Raw genomic sequence first — 25,380 nt, 5'->3', positions numbered from 1 at the left:
GAGCAATCAGCAAAATTGTTTTCCATGTTAGGAAGTCAGCCAGCTGAGATGGTTTAAATGGAGCAACTGTTAGATTTTCTCACACAAAAATTAAGATCCATGGAGGAGCCACCAGTTTTCTAGGAGGCTTCTTATGCAGAACCCACTTTCAAAAAACATTTTTACCTGATATTGCATTTAAAGAGGGGGATCCATGGGTAGACACACTGAAATGGCTGACAAATGAACCATGAGTGAGGATTAAGACTGCCTCATGCAAATACTTTAAACTAGACAAACACTAGCTCTGAATGGCATTAATTCTTTTGTTGTCACCAACTAGAAAACATTTTGTATTTGCTAATATATTATTTTCTAACAGCAAGTTATCTTGCCTTGATTACTAACTACTGCACATCCTCAGAAAAAAGATGCCTAAAAGATACTAAAATCATATCACCCAGGAAGTCAATTGCAGTTTCTTGGGGTCATAGTATACTAAGCACCCCTGATCTTGTGTGAGTAAATCAGGTCTCCAAGGATGGTTGTGGTAATTGCCCCTGGATATTTCCAAGGGCCAGAAGGGAAACACCACAATGATCTTTACTATTTAGAAGGCATCTTGGGATAATGTCCAGGCTCATTGTTGCAGTGTTCTTGGCCTTAGCAAGAGCATTAAGGACCTGTTCCATAATGATAGTAAGAGGGAGTTATATTTGATGGATATTCCTGAGGGGATGTTGAGGGGAAGACAGGTGTAAAGTTAGAGCTGAATTTGTCTGCCAGTAGGTTTGCTATACCTTCTGACTCAGTAGAGGTGGCTCCATTAACAGTGACTTCTGCACACAATTATGTATTGTCTTTGAAGTTGTAGACATAGCTAAATAATGCCTTGTGGTTGTCCTTGGCCTCAGATGCCAAATTTGGCTTTGGTAGACTTCATTTGTCTAGTTTGATGAGAATACTTTTACCCTGCTGGGTGCTGCTCCTCATAATTTTTGCCATGATTTTCTTCATTCTGTTATACAGACTACTGATGTTATGATTTCACCAGGCTGACTTGTTCTTTGAGTTAGTTCTGTACTTCTTTCTGGTGGGTACAGATGCATCTACACAGCTATTAACATGCTTGTATAGGGTTTCGGTGAACAGTTCTGTGTAGGCAGCAATGTTCTCAGAGTTTATGGGGGCTTGAAATTTTGCCAAGTAATCAATCATAGTAGTAGGAAGTTAGCCTTAGAGTAGTTTCTGAACATTCCAGGATTAGCTGGGGTTCCAGGTTTTATTTTTTCCTTTAATAGAGGCCGTTTTGTGGTCTGACCTTACCAGGGAAGACATTACACTAAGGGGTGTGCAGCATTCTTCCATAATAGTGAGGACCAGATTCAGTATGTTTACACCCCTGGTCAGTGTACAGACAATTTGGTCCATGGAGTTTGTGTTTACAAAATCCAGAAATCTCTGTGCCTGCACATTTGGTGTCGTAAGTCGCCCATGAATATGGTATTGGGGTGGATGGTGAGTGTTTCCAGTAAGCTTAAATATCTGGGTCATAGAGGGGGACCTATAACTTGCAAGGAAGTGGTATGGGACTTTGTTTGTGGTGATTTGAACGTGGTGAAGCTCAAGTGCATTGTCCTGTTGGACTAACCTTGAGGTACATTTATTTTTGATTTAAGTCAATATACCTCCACCTTTATTCCCATTCTTTGTACTTAACGGAAGACATTACAGCCCTGCACTGTTGGCGTGTTCCCCATGGCTTTAAACCATTTCTCAGTGATTGCACAGTTGTCAGCATTCTCTAGGATGAGGAGAGCTTGTACAAGCCTAGCAAAGCAGCACTGTCTATTGACCCTCTCCTTACATGCTGACAAATATTGCACCTCCTTAGAATGGTACCAAAAACTAAGCCAATTATTAAAGGCAGTCATCTTCTATTTGTATTGTGGCATTATACTTGGAGAAGGTAAAATGCTGTTCAATGCTATGCTAATGCCAGCCTGGGACACATATTCTGAGACCTCCATGATGTCTCTCTCTTCATATAGTCTAGGGAAGTACGTCTCAGGTCATTTACCCCCACATGGACTATGACTGAGTCATACTGGTACTTGTAGTCCAATGACCTAAGAGCGTGCACAATGTGGCAGATCCTGATAAGCCACTGAACATGACTTTCTCCTTACTCAGCCTGGTGGCAGGGACATCAGTGTGTCTCACAATGGAGTTTCCAATGACTAGAATGTTGGACTGTGTGGTGGACTGACTCATGGACTTAGAAGTACTGTTTCCATGAGTTGTGGCTATATGTGTTGATGTGGGTGTTGCTGCATTCTGGGCTGCTGAGGGTACTTGTTATGTGTACTTCACCTAGAAGGTCTTTGGGGTTTAGGAAGATTACATTTAAGTGCCTCAGCATATTTGGGTCTATGTGCCTACTTTGAACTGTGTGATGGGTGCAGTGTGTGTACTACTGACAACCTGACTGACACCATTAGGAGTACTTATTTATTTAGTTATTGACATTTGAGTACCAGGAAAGCCTGACACATGTAGAAGCCCATTTCCAGCGGAGGCCCTGGGAGAAAGCTCCAAATTATTACAAAACATTTTAAGAAAAATAATTATGCAATCTTCAAAACTAAAACTAAAACACCTGTAGTTCAAATAATTACAACAAATTAGACATAATACGAAACATTAAGTATCAATATAAAGTATATGACCATCATTTCATATTTAGAGAAATTTTAAACAGTTTGTAGAGAAATTAAAGGTCAAGTTAGTCTAATACAAGCATGAATTGAGGGAAAAACAGGCTTATAGTACATTTAGAGAGAAAGTCAGGGAAGAGAATTAGATAGCAGTAAGGAAGGACATGAAGAAGAGAGAGTAAGGAAGTATAAGGAATGAAAAGGTACTTGTTCACATTTAAGGATATATAGTTTATCCTGGTTTTGAGCAAGATCAGAGGCAGATTTTAGCTAGGAAGTCTTTCAGAGTGATTTGAACGATTGGAGGGAGGGTATAGACCTGATGGATACAGGTAAGGAGTTCCAGGCCTTATCAACCTTGTATGAGTACAAAGACTGGCCAGCAGATTTGCTAGGCCTATACAGACAGGAGTTTTTGGTCACTGGATCTCAATGACTGACTGGGAACATGCTTGTGTAGAGTGTTTTTTAGTGCTGGAGAGGCAGATGGATGCTGAATAATTTTATAGGTGCTAAGAAGTTATGTATATGTTAGTTGATATGACAGTTCTAACCAATTTAGGCTTTTCAGTGCTATACAGTGGTGGGTTCTGAAAGGTCTATGTGCTGCAGATTTAGCAGCTTTGTTATAGCATTGTCCAAGTTTTAGTTTTAGTGAAGCCTGGAGGTTAGTAAGGATGGGAGCACCACAAAGAAGAGTGGGGAGGAGAAGTTTTAGTTTTGTCAGTGAGAAAGTTTTTGACTCTGTAAACCATCCTTATTTTTTGACGAGTTTTTCTTTATGCAATTTTGTCTATGCAGGTCAAATGTAAGATTATCATCCACTATCACTCCCAATAGCTTGCTATGAGAAGTGACTTCAATGGTTGTATTATTAAGAGATTAAATTTTGTTTTTTCATGAGAGCGGGATTAGGGGAAAAAGTAGTAGTTTGGTCTTTTATTTTTGGTTGAGCAAGAATTGTGAGTTACAAAGCTATGTTTCAGTGGCTGTTAAAAGTTTTCTGGGTAATTTTTTGGAGGTGTACCATATTGTCAGATGTGCAAATGAGAGTGCAATCACCTGTGTATTGTATTAGGGTTCTCTGTTGTTTGGAAGTATAGAGAGTATTGGCAAAAATATTAAATGGTAGGAGACCAAGGATACAGCCTTGTGGTACACCGGGGGTGACTGGGAGGTAAGAAGAGAACATGGAGTGCCATTGTACTGACTGTAACTATTGGACAGGTAGCTTTTGAACTACAGAAGGGTGGTCTGAGAGAGACCTAGTGAGGAGATTCGAAGTAGAAGTTTCCTGTGGCAAACTGTGTTGAAGACTTTAGACAAGTCTAGAAATAAGGAAGAGACTAGTATGCCATTATTTTTAGCTTTATTGTCAGTATCTATTTAGGTTAGAAGGCAAGTGCTAAGTACTATATTGGAAGGATGAAAGCCATGTTGTGTAGGAAATAGGAGTTCTTCCTGCAGGAGATAGTCTAGCAATTACTTTTGAATATATTTTTGAAGTATTTTGCCAAGAAGAAATAAAACTGATATAGGTCTAAAGTTATTAGTGTCTGTTGAATTTCCTCCTTTGTGCAGAGGATAATGTGTGATTTTCTTCCAGAGAGCGGGAACATGGGATTCCTGGGCTGACCTATTTATAAGGGCTGAGACAGGATAGGCAATGCTATTGGCTGCTATTTTTTGGTGTTCACTTGAAAGGTTATCAGCTGAAGAAGAGCAAGGTTTTAGTTTGTTTAAGAGTAACTTTATATAGTATGTGGGCACAGGTTTGAAGGTGAAAGTGGATGTGGTGATATGTGGCTGTTGGGCAGGGCTGGGATTAGATGTTGAGGAATCCTTGGTTAGAGATGCTATACTATCTATAAAATAAGAGTTGAACTGTATTGCAGTTTTGAGTGGTGAGTTATCTGGAGAGGGGGTTGGGTTGACTTTTTGGCTGGGATGTAAGATTTCTTTAATGGATGTCCAAAATGTTTTAGGTTTGTGTTTAGCATTATTCTGAAAGTTATTACAGTATAGTTTTTCCCTTCATTTGTATACTTTTTAGTCTGATTGTGAAGCATTCTGAAGTTTAATGTTTTTTATTTTTGACATTCTTTTCATGATTTTTCCTCTATCCTGCATTAACATTCTACTCTTTTTGGATAGCAAAATTACATTATTTGTTTTCAGTCTCTTCCTTCTAGGAGGTGCAAGGCTGTTTAGGATATTTACAAAAGTTGTAATGAATTCAGTTACAGCATCATTTAAGAGGAGGAGTTTTAGGAAGTTCAAGTCAATATATGATAGTTTAGTAATGAACATTTTGGGGTTAAACTTGGAAAGATTACGTGTTTTATAAATATGCTGTTTAACTGGATGTGTGAGATGTCTAGTTGTATAAACTGGGAGATGATCGCTGAGAGAGAGTCTGACATTGTACCTGTGTTGGAGTATTTGCTAGTGTCTGAAAATAGAATCCAGTCTAATAGAGAATTTGATGTCATGCTATAATCTGTGGAGCTATTAATTAGTGTGAAACCATATATGTTCATGCTAGATGGTGGGTAGTTTAGAGTTTATGTCTATCCAATTGACTTTCACATCACCTAGTAATATATTTTCTTGTGGAAATGTTATGGATATCCAATGTAGGATATATTGCAGTATAGCTGTATTGTCACCAGGAGCGTTATAAAGGACAGTAATACGTATTTGTTTATAATTGTTTATTTTGAACAAAGCAATAAGAAACTCTGCTAAACTGAGTTTTGGTGTTGGTTTGCTGTAAGGGGAAATGTGGTAAGTACTGGGAAATAATAAAGCAATACCACCACCTTTCCTCTTTATATGGTCATTATGGATGATATTATAGCCAGGAGATATAACTTCAGAGTGGTTTATGCTGGGTTTAAGCCAAGTTTCAATTACAGCAAAAGCATCAGGCTTATGTTGGGTGATCCAGTCATCTAGTTCAGCAGTTTATTTCTTATACTTCTAAAATTTATTTCAGAAAAAATTAGACCAGCAGGGCTGGGGATTGACTGTTGTTGGGTTACAGAAGTGTGGGGAAATAATTATCTTTGTGATCATTGTGAGAGGTGGGGCCAGGATTGGGGTGTATATCTTTTCCTAGAAGGATTTTAGCATATTGAGGAAAGATCCATGCTTGTTTTTTTGGAGATAATTCTTGCACTTAATTTTGTTTTGGTTTGAGTTGAAGTACAATTAATCAGCCTAAATTTGGAATAAAGGTGAGGGGCAATATTAAATAGGTTTGGTGTAATGTGTGAAGAGTGTAAAGAGGAAGTATGGATAGGTGGTTGGGACAGAGTTGGAGAGATGCTGAGAGGTATTATTGAGTCATGGTAGGATAAAAAATGGCACAATAGGAGGAAAAGAATAGATGATAAGATGAAGATTAGCATAATTAAGTACAGGTATCTGCATTTTATAGATGTCAGGTAGTGGGGAAGTAGCAATGAAGAAGGAAACATGACATTGCAGGGCAACAGGAGATTCAGTGATGGCGGATTCTGAGAGCTGGAAGAGGATAGGTAAGGAGATAAGTATTCCCTATAAAAAAGAGAGGTAGGTTGTCCTGGTATCTTCCCTGGAATGTAAGAAATATAGGTTTATTAAAGGCTAGAGTCAAAATAAGGGTGGTACATTGGTACAGCGGTTAACGCTGTTGCCTCATAGCAAGAGGTTCTCTGGTTTGATTCTCGGCTGGAGTGCCTTCTGTGCAGAGTCTTCATGTCCTCCCTATGTTTATGTTGGTTTCCTCTGAGTACTCTGGTTTTCTCCCACATTCCAAAGACGTGTCTGCAATGTTTCTCCCTGGGTCTCCGCTGAAAATAGGCTCTGTACTAGTCGGACTTTCCTGGTCAACAAATGTTAAATAAATAAAAATAAATAAATAAAATAAAAAGAAATGAGGGTTTATTTGGGAAAAGAAAAATATACAATGCGGAATAGATAGGTACTATTTGGGAGGGTGTCTCCAGTGACATTGTGTAAATACATCTCTCACATACCTTATTAGTTTTGTTGGAGAATTCGCTGGTTGTCAGTAAACCTTAGGCAATTTCTACATTGCCTCAGGATGCCGATATCCACCACGCTGGTAACGGAGATAGTGGGAAAGTTCATATCTATGGCAAAAGGCCCTTTTTTATTGTTCAGGCATTTGTGGTTAGAATATAAAGTAATACCAGGAGTACATGCTTTGCAACTCTGAGGGCAGTGCTTATCACTGCAAACCAGTTGCCCTGTGTGCAACTAGGGAATAGTGAAATTTCAAAGGTGCATTTACAGGAAAAATGTTAACTCAGGGTGTCTGCCTCTATACAGGGCACAGCCAAATACGCGAGGGGAAACTAAGACCCTGATGATTTATAGATGAAGTATTTATGGAGATATTTTGAAGTTAGCTTAGACAGCAGCTAATCAAGCAGTGTTTAATGAAAATTAGCTTTGTGAAGAATGATGAAAAAAGAGGGGATTCGTCTCATTGTTTTTTGTCTGGCTAGTACTAGAGCTGGTCTCACCACAGCTTCATGCTGCTGGGATACAATGCCCTTTTGCTTCTTCTCTTACCAGAAGCAAAACAGTAGCATTGATCCCAAGTTGAGATGCAGGCCATGTGCTCTTTGGTGTTCAATAGTCTTGTCCCAGCTGATTCAAGAGTCTGTAGGATTGTTGTAGCCATTTGCTAGTAGATGCTCTGAACAGCAACAAGACTAATCAGGAAGCTCCCAAGCAGACACTCACAGCACAATCAGGGACAGTCAGGAATCAATGCTCTCTGCTTGTTCTCTCACCAGGAGCAAAATATAAGCACAAATTCCAAGCTGGCACCTATGAAGCAATTTATTAGGCTTTATGGTGATCAGCAGTCTCCAGGAAATAATGTCCCTATTCTCCTTCTCTCACCAGGAGCAAAACAGAAGCACAAATCCCAAGATGATTACTGAGAGGCAGAATGTAGGCTCTCCAATAACTGGTAGTTTGGACCAGATGTTGCAAATTGTAAAGCTAAGATGGAAAAATGGGTTAATTTGCTAAGAGTTGCAGTGTGCACTAAGCAGCTACATATGAAAGCGGGGTTAACCCAACCTTTAGCAATCTACAGGGGAACCACTAATTTTATAAGAGCAATTTATATTGGAAGGAGTGGGCACTCAGTATTCTGACTCTACTGAATACAATGGGATGGCCAATAAATGTCATAGTTGAAGGGGACTTGCAATAGCCAATGAAAGAGGATAGAGAAGGAAATATGTGGTAAAAATAATAAAAGGGGCTGGCAACTAGACAGTTGATTTTAAAAACACAACAGTGCCAGGGTGCAGGAAAATTAAATTCTGTGTGACTCACAAGAGACAGATGTGGTCTCTTTCCTAGTTTCAATATGAAATTGAAAGCAGAAAACAAGTAAAACACAGTGTAAAGAAAATACACCACAATATGCAAAATAGAAGGCATTGTAGCAATACAAATTACAAGAAAGCAAAAACAGACTAACCTTTCCCTCAAAACAATCTATGGCAAAATCTGAGTGAGCTAAAAAGCATCAGAAAATGTGTGAGACCTAAGAGGGAATTACAAGACAAATAAGAAAACTTTATTTTTTTTTAATAGAAACTAGCAGCTGCCCTATAAAACCATATCAGAGGTCTGAAAGAGAATATTAATCAGCAAAAAGATAACTTAGAGACTATGACATGAAAAAAAATGTTATCACAGAAACATAATTATAGCCTGGGGCCATTTCTCTTATGCAGCTAGCTGCTATAATGACAAAGACAGATCTGGAAAGGTGGGTTTCTAGTCATTATCCCCATTAACATTATGGATACAATATAGGGGTTCAGTATCCTGAAACAGTTTTATAAGAGCCAAATTTGAGGTCAATTTGGCATGCCAGGCCAAGGATAACCACACGGCATTCTTTAGCTATGGCCACAACCTCAAAAGCAACACACAAGTGTGTGTAGAGCTCAGTGTAAATAGAGCCATCTATACTGAACCAGAAGATATAGAAAACCTATTGGCCAATAAATTCAGCTCCAACTTTACTCCTCTTTCCCCCTCAAGCTTCTCTCAGGAAATACCATCAAATATAACTCCCCCTGCTATCACTAAGGAACATGTCTTTAATGCTCTCTCTAAGGCCAAGAACAATGGCCCAGAAAATATCCCCGGATCCCTTCTAAATAGCATGAAACATGACCTATCAAGCCCTCTGGAATTGCTATTTAACTGTAGCCTCCAAACAGGCTTCATGAATTATGAATGGAGAACAGCATCAGTCATCCTTCTGCACAAACATGGGCCATCTACAGACCATAAAAACTAGACACATAAGTTTCACTGGTCTTATATGTAAAGCCATAGAAAGAATTATGATGGAAATAATAGTGATATAGTAAACCTCCAGACACTAGACCCAACCCAGTTTGGTTTCATCAAGGGCAGATGATGCCTACTCAACCTGGTTGACTTCTTTGAGAAGGTCACTAAAGTAATGGATGAGGGCAAATGATTCACACTGCGTACCTTGACCTGGCCAAGGCATTTGACACAATACTCTACTCAATCATTCTTGACAAACTCAAGAGGTTAGATACCAACCCGTATGCCACCCAAAGGATAGCCAACTGGCTCACAGACAGAACTCAGGAAGTTTGAATTGGGGAGTCTACCTCTACAAAGAGGCCAGTCACAAGTGGAGTCCCTCAGGGATCAGTCCATAGACTGCTCCTTTTTGTTATTTACTTCTCTGAAGTCAAGGCCAATGTCAATGGTCTCTGGCTGACTAAATTTGCAGATGATTGCAAATTAGGAGCTGACACTGAATCCCACACACTGACACAAATGTTCTCCAGAAAGGGCTGACAAACAACTGGTGTCAGAGCCATGGACTAAAACTAAATGCAAAGAAATGCATAATAGTATCCTAAGGGAAGTCATCCACCCCTGGTAACTATCATGTTGACAACACACCCCTTAGTGTTGACCAGTAGTCATGACCTTGGGACATACATACACTGTAATCTAGCCTTTTACCATCACTTGTCATAGGAAATCATTCTATGTTGTGAAACTTATAAATAAAGGTATGGCATCTAGGTGCAAGGAAGTCATTGTTCCACTGTATTGAGGACTTATCAGACTTATCAATGAGTACAATTACCCTTTTGGTATGTACCTAACCAGGCACATACAACAATTAGAACATCCACAGAGGTTCCTCACTAAAAGAATACAGGGTGTACTTAAAATGAAGTCCCTATCCCTGTATTCTGTCTCCTACAGACTTTTGCGGGGACATCTATGCCTGGCATACAGGGCATTGTCAGACCCCACTCTGATGGACCTCCTGCATATCCACAAACAAAGAGCACCAGAATTACCCATTCTACAGACTTAAACCTTGCCTGTGATATAAACAGCACCTGGTGGAGAGACAGGTATGTATCCCAGGGACTACCCTGTCTCTTGAACAGGCTCCCTATCCATGTGAAGCAGAGTTTCTTCCTAACACAATTCAAGTTTAACTTGGCACCTATGTCTCTAATGGACACAGGCAACCTGTAAATGGCTCATCTCCCAGGCTCCTGCTTGTAAATGTTTCATCTCCCAAGCCCCTGCATACACTTATCAAGGGTATCAGAATTTGTTGGAGATTTGGGATGCATGGCTAGGCTTAAAAAGGCCCTTGTGGTCATTAGCCTAGTAAACATCTATACACCTTTAACAGAGCTGCCTATTAATAAGGATGGATGTCCCTATAGCAGATTGATCATTATTTGCATCATCACAGTAGACCACAGACATTGGGATAAAAGGTTATAATTAGGACACCATGTATACTGAAAAAAATGTTTAGTCAAGGTTACTATATTTTCCTTTTTTTTATATTTTATTTGTTAAGAATACATTTTGCAGTGATACATACCATGAGTTGTTTCTCACATTTTCCATGATATATCCAGTCACAATTTCACTTTCTATAACAAGACTGAAGACACTTAAGTAATAAAATTATTTTTAAAAGCATCTAACTACTGAGAATTCTGTATTATAAACAAGGCCTATGAGGCAGTGCTAGACAACAGTCTTGTGTAAAAGTTGTAATTCTGTGGAAACATGGGAAAAAGCTGAAATATGCAGTAAAGAGAAGTCAACAATGTTGTGTAAAGCAAATTTTCTTTGAGTAAATATTCAACAATAATACAGCAGGCTGCTTTGCAAGACATATTGTACTTCCATTCAGTGATTCTTTTTTTCACAGTCTCCTTACTGGAAAGTGAATTAAGTATCGACTGGTGCTTCTCTATGCTGTGGCAATGACTCGAGCTGGCCTATCTGCTGGTGGTGTTCCAAGTGAAATTGAGAAACTTCTCTCTTCCACAGGAAGGCTGAGGCATTGGATTCTCTCTCTTAAAAAATCAGAAAAAGCATCAGATTTAATCAGTGAGTAGCATGAAATTTTCATCAGTTATTTAATATAGACATTTCTGCAAAAAGGTACAAATCTTGTACCCTGTTTCTTTCTCCAAATAATGCTAGTTAATTAGTATAAGCTAGTCAAATTACTTTTGTATTAAAAAGACATCTGAAGTAATATGCTGTGCAGGAAGTTCCACTCCGACTTGGGCTGATTTATCTCGTTTAGATTTCATTTAGATTTCTTTTGTATTAAAACCTGGTGCACATACATTGTTTGCAGGTCTCTCTAAGCTTTTGGCAGTGGTTCACCTCGTAAGACAACTTGCCGACAACTACATTCAAATCTACCTGCTCTAAGGGCTGTACTTACTGGATGTGACCATAGTAGTGTTCTTCTGGGTTCATACTACTCAAAAGTCAAATATGAATGCAGGGAGATGGAAGGAAAGAATATCTTAGTAAAAGGTCACATACTGTAGTCCTAACTCAGTGTAAATACATGTTGATGTCTAAGGACCACCGGGTGGTATGAAAGGTGGCTCTAGGTGGCTCTAGATAATTGTCACTGTTGATGTGACATTTTGATTGCAATTTTAAAAATGGGAAAAAAGGAGTGATGGATGGATAAATGGATGGATGGAAGGATGGATAGATCTGAAAATGTATATTTTCTATGGAAGGGATGGGCAGGTCCTCTGTACTGTCAAGGTAATATATTTAAATGTAAGCTTACTGTATCTGAGGGAAAGTGAAAACACCAGATACAGCAACCTTAATAGGTAAAAGCATACTTCAACTATGAGCTGCTTTTCATGCACTTGAAGTTCACAGAACTGTCCCTAACCTTTCCTAATGTCTTCTATGAATTTTTGCTTATATTCTTTTTTTATCCATTTATTGAACTGTATCCTAGCTAAAATCTCCCCCATTATCATCTAAATACCCCATGATTACTTAAAATCCAGAAACAGGTTTTGTAGCAACACGTTATCACCTTAATATTCAATATCAAATATATTTGTAGAATTGATGAAGGTACCACTGTGTGTAAGAAGACTTGCCACAGCTGTAGATCTTCAAGCAGTGATCACTGTAACAATAAATCAGAATACTTATTTTATATCCCATGTGCCTGTGTATTCATTCCAGTCAGAGTTTTTTTTTCTCGGCAATACTGGAAATGTATTCCCTATAAAGACCTTAGCTGATCCTGTTCTACCATTATGCAAAACCTTTGTTGATGCATGAAGTACTCATATAAAGCCAGCACTGCCAGCAAAAACACAGGTGGATCAACTAGCAATCTGGCACTCCTTCTGCTCAGAAAAAGCTCTTCTAACCTCCTGTAACTATAGCAAGCTGCTTGTTACAGTTATTGACACACACACACCCACACACACACACACACACACACACACACACACACACACACACTAAGCCTTGACCACAAAAGCACTTTCAACACCTGCTGATTATGTCCCCTAATAGCCTGCCACATCCAACAACACACTAAGTATGGCTCTGTCATCAGACTTCTTCTGCCCTTTTAGCCTTTATAGAGAACTTTGATTATTGTAAGCTATTAATTAAATAACTACACAGTTCTATAGTAGGGAAATACGTAACTGATGGTTAAAATAACTCTGCAATCATTCAGAGGAAGAATGGATGTTAGTTTTTGTTTTATGCTGACTAGTTCTTAAAAATCTGCCATTATGTTAAACATTCTTACCACCGCATTATCTTCTTATGGAAGGATTGCTGTAGCAGTAAATGCAGTCAGTAGAAAGCAATTACCATTCATCTGATATATGATAGGTAGATACAAGTCAGATTTGATACGATATTAAAAAGAAATGCATTTACATTGCTGTTGTAATATATTTCCTAGCTGGCATAGGAAATAAATCCACAATGTATAAAGGCTTTAGATTAAAAAAATAGAAGTTATGTTCTTACCATAACGTTCCATGTTAGTTGTCTTCTTCTCGCCTTCTTCTTGCTGGATGGGTTCCACCATATCCCACAATGCTAGGAGAGCGAGTTACAGATCTCGTTTGTAAGCTAACCCCAGCTTATAATAGTAACAGAATAACTGTAACACAGAGTCCACCTCTAACAACAGGAAGAAAGAAGGGTGACCTACATCCTGACCCAGAAAATATGCCCAAAGGCATATGTCTTAAGAAAGAGGTGGTAGAAAGAGAGGTCACGATCACAACTCCTCTAGGTCTGTCTAGGCCAGGGAAGAGGGTGGACGGGAAGAAGAAAGCGAAGAAGACAACTAACATGGAACGTTATGGTAGTTGTCTATCTCGCCTTCATTCTTGCTGGATGGGACGCGCCCCTAGCACCTTGTCCCGGTGGCCTAACGGAACAGACTCCTGAGAACAGTGGAACCAAAATTAGCTCTATGTCTAGAAGCTAAATCCAACTTATAATGGGAAATAAAAGTGTGAGGAGTAGCAAAGTAGCCGCTGCACAAATGGTGTCAATAGGCAGTCTGTCTTGGAAGGCTAGAGAAGTAGCCAAAGCTCTGGTGGAATGGGCTTTTATTTTTATTAGGTTTTTGGTGTCTAATCTCATAAACAAGGGTAATCAGAGATGTTAGCCATCTGGATAAAGATACCTTTGAAACTGGAAGTCCAGACAAACAGCTGATCAGATTTTCTGAATAGTTTATGAACATCCAGGTAGTGTAATTTTTGTTCAGACCTATTTGAATACTCCGGAAAAGACAGGAAGGTCAATGCATTGGTTTAGATTTGATGTTGAAACCACCTTAGGCAAAAGGACGGGTTAGTTAAGGAAACTCTGTCCTTATGAAACACAAGGTAAGGAGAACGACAACTGAGTGCTTGAAGTTCTGAAATTCTTCTAGCTGATGTGATAGCCACCAGAAAGAGAGTTTTCCATGATAATAACTTTAAGGAACATGAAGCTGCAGGTTCGAAGGGAGAGAATCAAAGAAGCAAGAACTAAATTTAGGTCCCAAGGAGAAGGAGGATTTCTTACAGGAGGTCTGAGAAGAAAAACTCCTTTCAAAAGGCTTTGCAGAGTTTGTGGGACATTAGGGCAGATTCAGAAATACCCACATGGAAATTAGAAATAGCTGCCAATTGAACCTTAAGAGTAGATGGAGATGAACCTGCATGGAAGAGTTCAGCTAGAAAATCAAGGACTAGTTGTGAAAGGATCTATGTCCTTTCCTTGTGCCCAATATGACTCAAATAAATCTTCGAGTGGAAGATTTATGGGAAGCTATCAATATATCTCTAACAGAGTGAGATAATTGAGGAAGCCTGGTTGGAAGTGGAGGAACCAAGCAGTGAGGTTCAGAGAGGGGGGAGCGATGAAACTGACCCGACTGATGGATCAAAAGATCTGGAACTAGGTCCAGATTCAAAAGAAATCGATGTAGAAAGGGGAACCACACTTGTCGAGGCCAGTAAGGAGCAATGAGGATCAATGAGGCCTTCTGAGCGATAGCTTTCTGTATTACTTGAGAGATCAGTGGGAAAGGAGGAAATGCATACAGAAGTCCCCGGGCCAAACTTGACCAGCGCGTCCCTGCTGGGTTGGCCTGGTAAAGGGAATAGAGTGATACTCTCTGCACTTGCTGTTTTGGGGAGTAGCAAAAGATCGCAGCAAGGCTGACCCCACTTGAGAAATATCTCTCACTACAGAGTCTTTCAGAGACCACTCGTGAGGCATGAGAATAGCTCTGCTCAACTTGTCCGCAATGTGATTGGACTTCCCGGGATGGCTGAGAAGAAATGCCCATTGCCACAGTCTGAGTGCTTCTCGACACAGGGGTATGATCTGGTTCCGCCTTGTTTGTTGATGTACCACACTACAGACATATTGTCTGTCTGTGATAATGCCCCCACCCGATCAGGGAGGCATCCGTTGTCAGAGTAGCAACCGGAGGAGGTGGGACAAATGGTCTCCCAACAGGAGCTGGGGAAGACATCCACCACATGAGATGCTTTGATCATAATGGTGTGAGACATTGGAAGTTCCTGGTATGACCATTGAGAAAAAGCATCCACTGAAGGATCCGCATGTGGTATCTGGCCAATGGGAGGAGAGGTATGTTGCTGCCATGATTCCCAACACCTTTAGAACTAACCTGGCCTTGGCTCTGTTGTTGTTGAGAAGAAGAGACACCAATTTTTGAATGTCTGATATCCTTTGGTTCGTTAGTGTTGCAGACATGTTTACAGTATCTAAATTTATGTAGGTACATAGTAACGACAAGGCGACAAAACAGACTTATTGAGATACCCAGTTCTTGACAGAAAAGTGTAATCTCTGGCCATCAAAAGGAGATGCTTGGTGGGAGCTGTGAGGAGCCAGTCGTCCAAATATGGAAACACCTGGAATCCTTGTCGCCTCAGGTGAGAAGCTACCACTGCCCAGCATTTGGTAAACACCGGGGCAGTGGTGAGACCAAAGGGCAGGGCCCTGAATTGAAAATGACTGGTTCCCAGCCTGAAGCGGAGGAATCTTCTGGAGCGTCTGTTCATTTTATGTGATATGAAGGTCTATAGAGCACATCCAGTTTCCTTTTCCCAATAGGGAAGAATGGATTGCACATCCCAAATCTTGTTTTCTTGACCGATCTGTTCAAGATACTGAGATCCAAAATTGGTCTCCAGTCCCTGTTTTCTTTGGAACTAAAAAGAACCTTGAGTAGATTCCGGATCCTAGTTGGTCTGCTGGCACTGGCTGAATAGCTCTTTTGCAAGCAGTTTTGAAATTTCCAAAGCTGCTATATCCACATCTGGAAGGGATTTTTTGACTGATTTGGAAATGATGGACTGTACCCATTTGTCTTGTGTCAAGGATAGCCAGGCTTAAGATGGGCAGTCAGGGATGCTGAAAGGGCTTATCGGAGAGGCGTTTCGATTTGCCCTGTCTCTGGGGACCCTCTGCCTCTAGGATTGTTGTTCCCCCTCTGCCTCTGGAAGTCCCTTGGGATTGTTTTCTGGCCTTTGGGGTAAGGCCTAGAAGCAGAAAGGGTCTTGCCATCAGTCTCGCACCTAGTCAGGGTTTCTTTCACTTGTGGACCAAAAGAGATGATCCATCAAAGGCTTGAAAGGTTCCGCAAAATTGCATAGCCACATCCAGGCTCTGCTCGCATCGCCCGGCCCGAGAGAGGGCGCATGGAGGAGTTGGAAATAGAATTAAGGATAGCCAGCTGCGTGTTCATTTTTGATCAAGTCCCTTTGAAGATAGTAAATGTCGCTGAGGAGAACATCCGCTTCCTGCACCTATCCATGGACCTAGATTCCTTGTTAGGTGGATGGACAGGCACTGAAGGATCAGCCAGTTCCTTCTTTGTGGCGGCAGCTACCACCATAGCATCCACAGAGACTCCTTTTGATAAAAATTCCTTGTCTGCTGGAGCTGTGATGAATTTGGAGGGTCTCCTGGGAGTGGGGTCCACTGAATCAGGAGCCGTCCATGCCTTTTAGCAACCACCTGCATGAGGGGACACCCAGGAGGTGGAAGGACGAGAGCCAAACGCCTCAAGATACACGGGTTGAGGGCTGGCCAATTTCCCTCTGTTTAAGGATCTCCAGAATGTCTGCAAAAGAGACATCTTCAGAAACCTCAGAATCATCCAGATCTGTGATAGACTCAGGTGAGTCCTCTTCCGAGGGGCTCTTCTGCCAAATCAGGAGGCCTCGAAGAGGATGAAATCCCACAGGGGCTCCTGAGGAGTTGGCTCTCTGCAGTCCGGGATGAGGGAGTGAGTCGACTACCCTGAGGCAGCATAGAGTGAGGGGCTGGCGGGCCGACTGTGGAGTAGAGCCAGGCTCTGTCAGGCAGAGCCAGAGGTCCCCGCCCGAGCATCTGGGCCAGTGCCTCAGACTTGAGTAGTCGACTCACCACCCTCTGAAGGTCATGATCGGACAACCACTGAGTCTTATCGGCTCCAGCCAGAGCGATAAGGCAAAGGTTGAACATGTTGAGACAGACAGGGAATCCTCAGGCTTCAACAAGCCTCTCAAAATGAGCTTGTTTTTGAGACATTTTCTGACAGCCTTTAGACATAGCCTAACTGGTGAACACAAACACACACTCAAACACACCAGTTATACCCTGTCAAAACACAATTATAGTAAAATATACTAAAAATAAGTACAATAAGCAGTAGTACTACACAAACACTCCCTAGGGAAGGGAAGGCCTAAGGCCCAAGGGAAGAACTAAAAGTTCTTTTGACAAGAAACGGGAAGAAATAGGTTCGGGATAGAGTTTAAAGAACTACACTAATTTAGGAATAATTAAACTAAAAAAGGGGAAACAAGAGTAACTTTATAGAAAAGCTAAACTTACCAGGAACCGTAGAAAACCAACAGATCTGAGGAAACTCGCCTAGCATTGTGGGATATGGTGGAACCAACTCTCGAGCTTAACCCATCCAGCAAGAATGAAGGCGAGATAGACAACTTAACATTTGATGGTTAGTCTTCTTCTCTTTCAGCTGTTCCCAGTTGCCACAGTGGATCACTTGTTTCCATTTCTTCCTGTCCTCTGCATCTTGCTCTGTCACACCAACCACCTGCATGTCCTCTCTCACTACATCCATAAACCTTATCTTAGGCCTTCCTCTTTTCCTCTTACCTGGCAGCTCCACCCTTAGCATCCTTTTCCTCATATACCCAGCATCTCTCCTCAGCACATGTACAAACCAACGCAATCTCGCCTCTCTGACTTTGTCTCCAAACCGTCCAACCTGAGCTGACCCTCTAATATACTGACTCCTAATCCTGTCCATCATTGTCACACCCAGTGCAAATCTTTACATCTTTAGCTCTGCCACTTCCAGTTCTGACTCCTGCCTTTTTGTCAATGCCAACGTCTCCAACCCATACAACATAGCTGGTCTCACTACCCTCTTGTAGACCTTCCCTTTCACTCTTACTGGTACCTCTCTGTCACAAATCACTCCTGACACTTTTCTCCACCCATTCCACCCTGCCTGTACTCTCTTCTTCATCTCTCTTCCACACTCACCATTACTCTGAACTGTTGATCCCAAGTACTTAAACTCATCCACCTTCGTCAACTCTACTCCCTGCAAACTCACCATTCCTCTGTCCTCCCTCTCATTCACACACATATATTCTGTCTTAGTCCTGCTGACCTTCATTCCTCTCCTCACTAGGTTCATAGGTAGGTACTAGGCTATCAGCCCAAGGGCCTACGCAAGCCTAGCCAACAAGGTTCCCTGGCTTACGCCACCCAAGCAAGTTATTTTCCTGTGTCACTGACAAGCAGACACACAGAAGTGATCCCCGGGGTGTATTTCCTATTTCCCATCCACTCATCAAGATTTTTCTTGAAGAGTGCTAATGAAGAACTTTGCTTGACATAGATGGGTAGCCTGTTCCAGAGTATGGGAAATCTCTGGGATAGGAATCTATCCCTCCAGCATGTCCTGTTTATTGTGGTGACAATGTTTAGGTCCCTAGAGCGTGTAGCTCTGAGAGATTGGGATTTCTTTAGGTGTAGCATGTCCAACAGCTCTGGGTTTGACATAGCTTTATATGTTAGGCAGAGATCACCTCTGAGTAGGCGATATGCTACAGAGTAAAGCTGGAGTTTTTTGAGGCGGTCAGTGTAGGGCATTTGTTTGAGTCCAGTAATCCTCTTTGTGAGGTACTTCTGTGGCCTTTCCAGCTGCTGCAGATGTCTTGTGAGGTACATTCCAAAAGGGGCATTGTACTCTAGAGCATATCTCCACCTCTCCAGGGTCTCCTCAACATGGTCCCTACTCTCACTACAGATCATAATGTCATCTGCAAACGTCATAGTCCATGGGGCTGCCTGTCTGAACTCGTCTGTCAACCTGTCCACCACCATTGCAAATAGGAAAGGGCTCCAAGCTGATCCTTGATGTAATCCCACTTTCACCTTAAATGCATCTGTCACTCCCACTGCAGACTTCACCACTGTCACACTACCCTTATACATATCCTGTACCACACTTACATACTTCTCTGACACTCCTGACTTCCTCATACAATACACTTCTCTCTAGGCACCCTATCATATGCTTTCTCCAAGTCCACAAAGACACAATGCAACTCCTTCTGACCTTCTCTATATTTCTCCATCAACACTCTCACAGCAAACATCGCATCTGTAGTGCTCTTTCCCAGCATGAAACCATACTGCTGATCACTAATCATCACCTCCCTTCTTAACCTAGCTTCCACTACTCTTTCCCATAACTTCAAGCTGTGACTGATCAGTTTTATCCCTCTGTAGTTACTACAGCCCTGCACATCACCCTTATTCTTAAAAAATAGGTACCAAAATACATTTTCTCCACTCCTCAGGCATCCTCTGACTTTCCAAGATTTAATTAAACAATCTGGTTAAAGATTCAACTACCATTTCTCCTAAGCACCTCCATGTTTCCACTGGTATGTCATCTGGACCAACAGCATTTCCATTCTTCATCCTCTTCATAGCTGTCCTTACTTCCTCCTTGCTAATCTGTTTCACTTCCTGATTCACTATCCCAACATCATCCAACCTTCTCTCTCTCTCTCATTCTCTTCATTCATCAGCCCCTCAAAGTACTCTTTCCATCTGCTCAACATGCTCTCCTCGCTTGTGAGTACGTTTCCCTCACTATCCTTTATCACCCTTACCTGCTGCACATCTTTCCCAGCTTGGTCCCTCTGTCTAGCCAATCAGAACAGGTCCTTTTCTCCCTCTTTGGAGTCCAACCTTTTATACAACTCCATATGCCTTATCCTTAGCTTTCACCACCTCTCTTTTTGCCATGCTCCTCATCTCCTTCTACTCCTGTCTACTTTCTTCATCTCTCTGACAATCCCACTTCTTTGCCAGCCTTTTCCTCTGTATACTCTCCTGTACTTCCTCATTCCAACACCAGGTCTCCTTGTCCTCCTTCCTCTCTTCAGATGTCACACCAAGCACCTTTCTGGCTGTCTCCCTTACTATCTCTGCTGTAGTTACCCAGCCATTCGGTAACTTTTCACTGCCCCCCCCCCAGTGCCTGTTTTAACTCTTTCCTGAACTCCACCTCGCAATCACCCTTTTTCAACTTCCACCATTTGATCCTTGGCACTGCTCTCACACTTGTCCTTCTCTTCTTGATCACCGTCATCCTACAGACCACCATTCTATGCTGCCTAACTACACTTTCCCCTGTCACCACTTTACAGTCTCCAGTCTCATTCAGACTGGCCCTCCTGCATAGGATATAATCCACCTGTGTGCATCTTCCTCCACTCTTGTATGTCACCCTATGCTCCTCCCTCTTCTTAAAATACATATTCACCACAGCCATGTCCAACCTTTTCGGAAAATCCACTACCATCTGACCTTCTGCATTCACCATACCTGCCCATCACTTCCTCATCCCCTCTATTCCCTTCACCAACATGCCCATTGAAGTCCGCTCCAATCACCAGTCTCTCACCCTTGGGTACACTCACCACCACTTCATCCAACTCACTCCAAAATTTTTCTTTCTCTTCCATCGCACAACCAACTTGTGGAGCGTATGCACTAACAACATTCATCATTACACCATCAATTTCCAGTTTCATAAACATCACTCTAATCGACACTCTTTTCACCTCCAAAACACTCTTGGCATACTGTTCCTTCAGGATAACCCCTACCCCATTTCTCCTCCCATTCACACCATGATAAAACAATTTGAATCCACCTCATATACACCTGGCCTTACTCCCCTTCCATCTTGTCTCTTGCACACCTTCCTTCTCTCCATCATATCAGCTAGCTCTCTCCCTATACCAGTCATACTGCCAACATTCAAAGTTCCTACCCTCACTGCTACACTCCTAACCTGCCTCCTCTCTTTCTGCTTTCGGGCATGCCTTCCCCCTCTTCTTCTCCTTCGACCAACAGTAGCCCAATTTCATCAGCACCCTGTTGGCTAACAGTACTGGTGGCGGTCGTTGTTAAACTGGGCCTCGACCGATCCGGTATGTATATCTGTATTGTTACTACACTTACTTTATTGGCAAAAAAGGCTATTGGATATAAAAATAGTGTAGTCAAGGAATTCTTAGAGCAGAGTATGATGTTCTTTGGAGAAATGTAATGAAGATAGGGGACAAAGTAAAATGCAGAATTGTACGTACATATATACTGGGAAGGAGACACTGCAACATATTTACATATTTTCACGATATAAGTTTTATAAAAGCTATTTAATGAGTGATTTTCAGTATCAGTGACTCAACAAGTAGCATGTACACATATGGTGTTGCAAAATAAGAAAATTGTGGGTTCTATTCCTATACCAGGTGCTTGCATTAATTTACCAGTACTGATACTGCAGTACACCATAAGAGGAATGTTGCACTCCTGAGTATTTTATCCTTTGGATGATATATTAACCAAGGTCCCATCTGCTTTAATGGGCAGCTGAGATGGTGTAGAGGATCCCACAGTACTTACTGAAGTTTTACTGTGCTCTAGTTAAATTTCTTCTGTCAGTATGATTATCATCCCAGTTCTTCTCTGAAAAGAGGCTGCCGGCCTAATAGGACTAACCTGATCAACAAAATGTAAAATAAAATCAAATAAATAAAATGGAGGAGAGTGCTACACAAAGATAGACTGGTTTTGAAGAGGTGTACAATGGAAGACTAGATGAGGATATTTGGGGAGAGTATAGCAAGGCAGCAGGGTTTGCATGCTGTGGCGTTGTAGTCAAGTATAGAGAAAATGTTTTTATATAGGTTCATAAATATTTACTAGGTAACAAGCACAAGGGCCTTTTTAAGCTTAGCCATGCTTCCCAAATCTCTGACAAGTTCTGATACCCCAGATAAGTGTAAGCAGGGGCTTGGGAGATAAAACATTTACAAGCAGGGGCCTGGGAGATGAACTATTTACAGGCTGCCTGTGTCCATGAGAGACATAGGTACCAAATCAGGGATGAATTTTTATGTTCCCCACCCAATTGTCCAAGTTACACTTGAATTGGGTTAAGGAGAACTCTGCTTCTCTTGGATGGGGTGCCTGTTCCAGAGACAGGGTAGTCTCTAGGATCAGACTGCTGGCTCTTTTTTTCTCCACAAAAATACTTTTAATTTAAGACTTGTAATAAAATAATCAAACAAAATGAAGTGAGCGCTTTCGTCTTACTCTAGTAAGTAAGACTTCATCAGACTTGATGAAGTCTTACTTACTAGAGTAAGACGAAAGCGCTCACTTTATTTTGTTTGATTATTTTATTACAAGTCTTAAATTAAAAGTCTTTTCATGGAGAAAAAAAGAGCCTATTTTATTACAAGTCTTAAATTAAAAGTCTTTTCATGGAGAAAAAAATAGCCAGCAGTCTGTTTTTAACTATCAGTTCAGTTTGAATTTCCCAAGTTTGTTTGTAGTCTCTAAGATACATACCTGTCTCTCCAGCAGGTCCTATTTATATCACAGGCAAGGTTTTAGAATGGGTAAGTTTGGTGTTGTTTTTTTTGCAGATATACAGGAGGTCCATTAGAGTGGGGACTAATAATGCCCTGTATGCCAGGCATACCTCTCCCCTCGACAGCCTGTAGGAGACAGAATACATGGATAGGGCCTTGAGGTGGTCTGTATAGGACATGTTACTTACACTCTGTATTCTTTTAGTGATGAACATCTGTGGACATTCCATTTGTTGGATATGCCTAATATGGTACATACCAAAGGGGACATTCTACTCAATGATAGGTCTGATGAATGGCAAATACAGTGGAACAATTACTTCCTTGGACCTAGATGCCATACCTTTGTTTACAAGTTGCACAGCATAGAATGATTCTCTCACTACTGCAGACACATGATGGTCAAAGGCTAGATTACTGTCTATGTGTGTCGCTAAGTCTCTAACTACTGGTTCAACACTAAGGGGTGTGTTATCAATATGATACATGGGTGAATGACTTCATGAAGAATGCTATTATGCATTTCTTGGCTTAAAAGATTTAGTCCATGGCTCTACCTTGACCTGGCCAAGGTATGTCTGCGTCAACCCTTCCTGGAGAACATATGTGTTGGTGTGGGATTCAATCACAGCTCCTAATTTGCAATCATCTGCAAATTTAGTCAACCAGAGTCCCTTGACTTTGGCTTTGACTTCAGAGAAGTAAATGCCAAAAAGGAGTGGTCTCAGGACTGATCCTTGAGAGACTCTGCTTGTGAATGGCCTTTTTGTGGAGGTGGACTTCCCAATTCTAACTTCCTGGGTCCTGTCTGTGACTCAGTTGGCTATCCACTGGGTGACATAAGGGTTTGTACCTAACCTCTTCAGTCTATCAACAACTCCTGACTGGGGTACTGTTTCAAATGCCTTCGCCAGGTCAAGGTAGGCAGTGTGAACCATTTTTCCCTCACCTATTGCTTTGGTGAGCTTCTCAAAGGAGTCTACCAGGTTGAGTAGGCATGACCTGCCCTTGACAAAACCAAATTGGGTTGGTTCCAGTGTCTGGCGGTTTACCATATCATTACTGATCATTTCCTTGATACATTTTTCCAGTGAGACTTATGGGTCTGTAGTTTCCACAGTCTGTAGATGGCCCACCTTTGTGCAAAGGGATGACCGTTGCTGATCTCCATTCATAATGCACAAAGCCTGTTTGGAGGCTACAGCTAAATACCAATTCCAGAAGGCCTGATAGGTTATGTTTCATGCTGTTTAGAAGGCATCCTGGGATATTGTCTGGACCCAGTGATGCAATGTTCTTGGCCTTACATAGAGCATTGAGGACCTGTTCCCTAAAGATAGCAGGGGGAGTTATATTTGATGGTATTTTCTGAAGGAAGGTTGAGGGGGAGAGAGGGGTAAAGTTTGAGCTGAATTTGTTGGCCAGTAGGTTTGCTATATCGTCTGTCTCAGTACAGGTAGCTCCATTAACAATGAGCTCTGCACACAACTGTTATCTCCTTTGAGGCTGCAGACATATCTAAAGAATGCCTTGTGGTTGTCCTTGGCCTGGGAGGCCAAATTTACTTCAAATTTTGCTTTGGTAGACTTTATTTGTCCTCTGAATTGTTTTAGTTGGTGAGAGCGCTTTTTTCTTGATGGGTGCTGTACCTCCTTATTTTTGCGATGATTCTCTTCCTTCTGTTATACAGCCTATTAATTATGTGATTAAACCAGGATGGCTTGTTTTTTGAGTTAGTTCTGTACTTCTTCCTGGTGGGTACAGCTGCCGCTATGCAGCTATTAACATGCTTGTATATCATTTCTGTGAACAGTTCTGCATAGGCAGCATTGTTCTCAGGGTTTATGGGGGCTTGAAATTTTGCCAGGCATTGAGTTTAAGCTGTTATCCTTTATCTTTTGAGCATGAACACGTATATTTGATTTACTGGTATGAGTTCAACCTAGATAAGAGATTTGCCTGACTGAAAGTTTAACAGTTTATTACAGGGGATTTAGGCTGTTAGCTGATAACGAGCTCTGTCCCCATGTAACATACTTCCTTCAGCCTCTTTACCTATACTGTGACAGTTAACATGCTCCTAGGTCTCCCCCGAAAGAATGTTCTGCCTTGTGAGCTGATCAAGCCAACAAGTGAACTAGAAAAAAATGGTATGGCATTCTGAAACATCAGACAGTCTCCATGGTGACTCTTTGATTTGTGTACCTTGATACATTTCTGACAGTGGGTTCTTAGTGCTGTTTGGGTGAAATATCACAGAAGCATATTTTGGTTAGTTGGACACTCATGCAGAGTGCACAGGTTTTTAAGGTCTATTTCATTTCTGGAATTAATAGATTTGGCACTTCTAGCAAACTAAGATTCTGGAGTACAAAGCAATGGTGTGCTCTTTTGGGGAGGTTTAAGACAAATTTTGCAGTTTTATTGCACCACTGTTCTGTTTTTCTAAATTAGTTGCATTTAGGTTAGTGAAGACTGAAGAGGCACATGTGAGATTATGTAGTAGGTGAAAATGGGTTGTTGAAATGTATGCCTGTTTATTAAGAAAGGGTTTGGCTTTTCATAGAAGCTGCATTTTTGGGGGGTTTCTAAACCATGTCATGAATGTGGTGTTTGCAATTCAGTTTTTTGACTATGGTCGCTCACAGCAGATTGGTATTTCCCACATCTTCAATTTTCGACATCCCTGATACTTGCCCCGCACCTCACATCTCCATAGATCAAGTGTTAAAGGCCCTATCCAAGGCAAAGAACACAGCTTCCATGGGACCTGACAGTATCCCAGG

The 25,380-nt window shown here is 41.4% G+C and overlaps 1 protein-coding gene across 1 annotated transcript in view; it reads right to left on the bottom strand.

Moving 5' to 3' along the window:
• Positions 1 to 10,585: 10,585 nt before the first annotated feature.
• The window catches only part of LEXM (lymphocyte expansion molecule), a 351,176-nt gene continuing 336,381 nt past the window's right edge, over positions 10,586 to 25,380 (bottom strand). The window contains exon 10 of the mRNA XM_044085500.1: positions 10,586 to 11,128. Within this exon, the coding sequence (XP_043941435.1) occupies positions 11,023 to 11,128 (106 nt within the window). The 3' untranslated portion in view covers positions 10,586 to 11,022. The remainder of the gene's footprint in view (positions 11,129 to 25,380) is intronic.

Source organism: Protopterus annectens, chromosome 10.part0 (genome assembly GCF_019279795.1).
Source record: "Protopterus annectens isolate FY-2018-M chromosome 10.part0, PAN1.0, whole genome shotgun sequence".
NCBI classification, from domain to species: Eukaryota; Metazoa; Chordata; order Ceratodontiformes; family Protopteridae; genus Protopterus; species Protopterus annectens.
The sequence above is the reverse complement of the archived record's forward strand: the minus strand, read 5'-3'. Positions and strand labels throughout refer to the sequence as shown.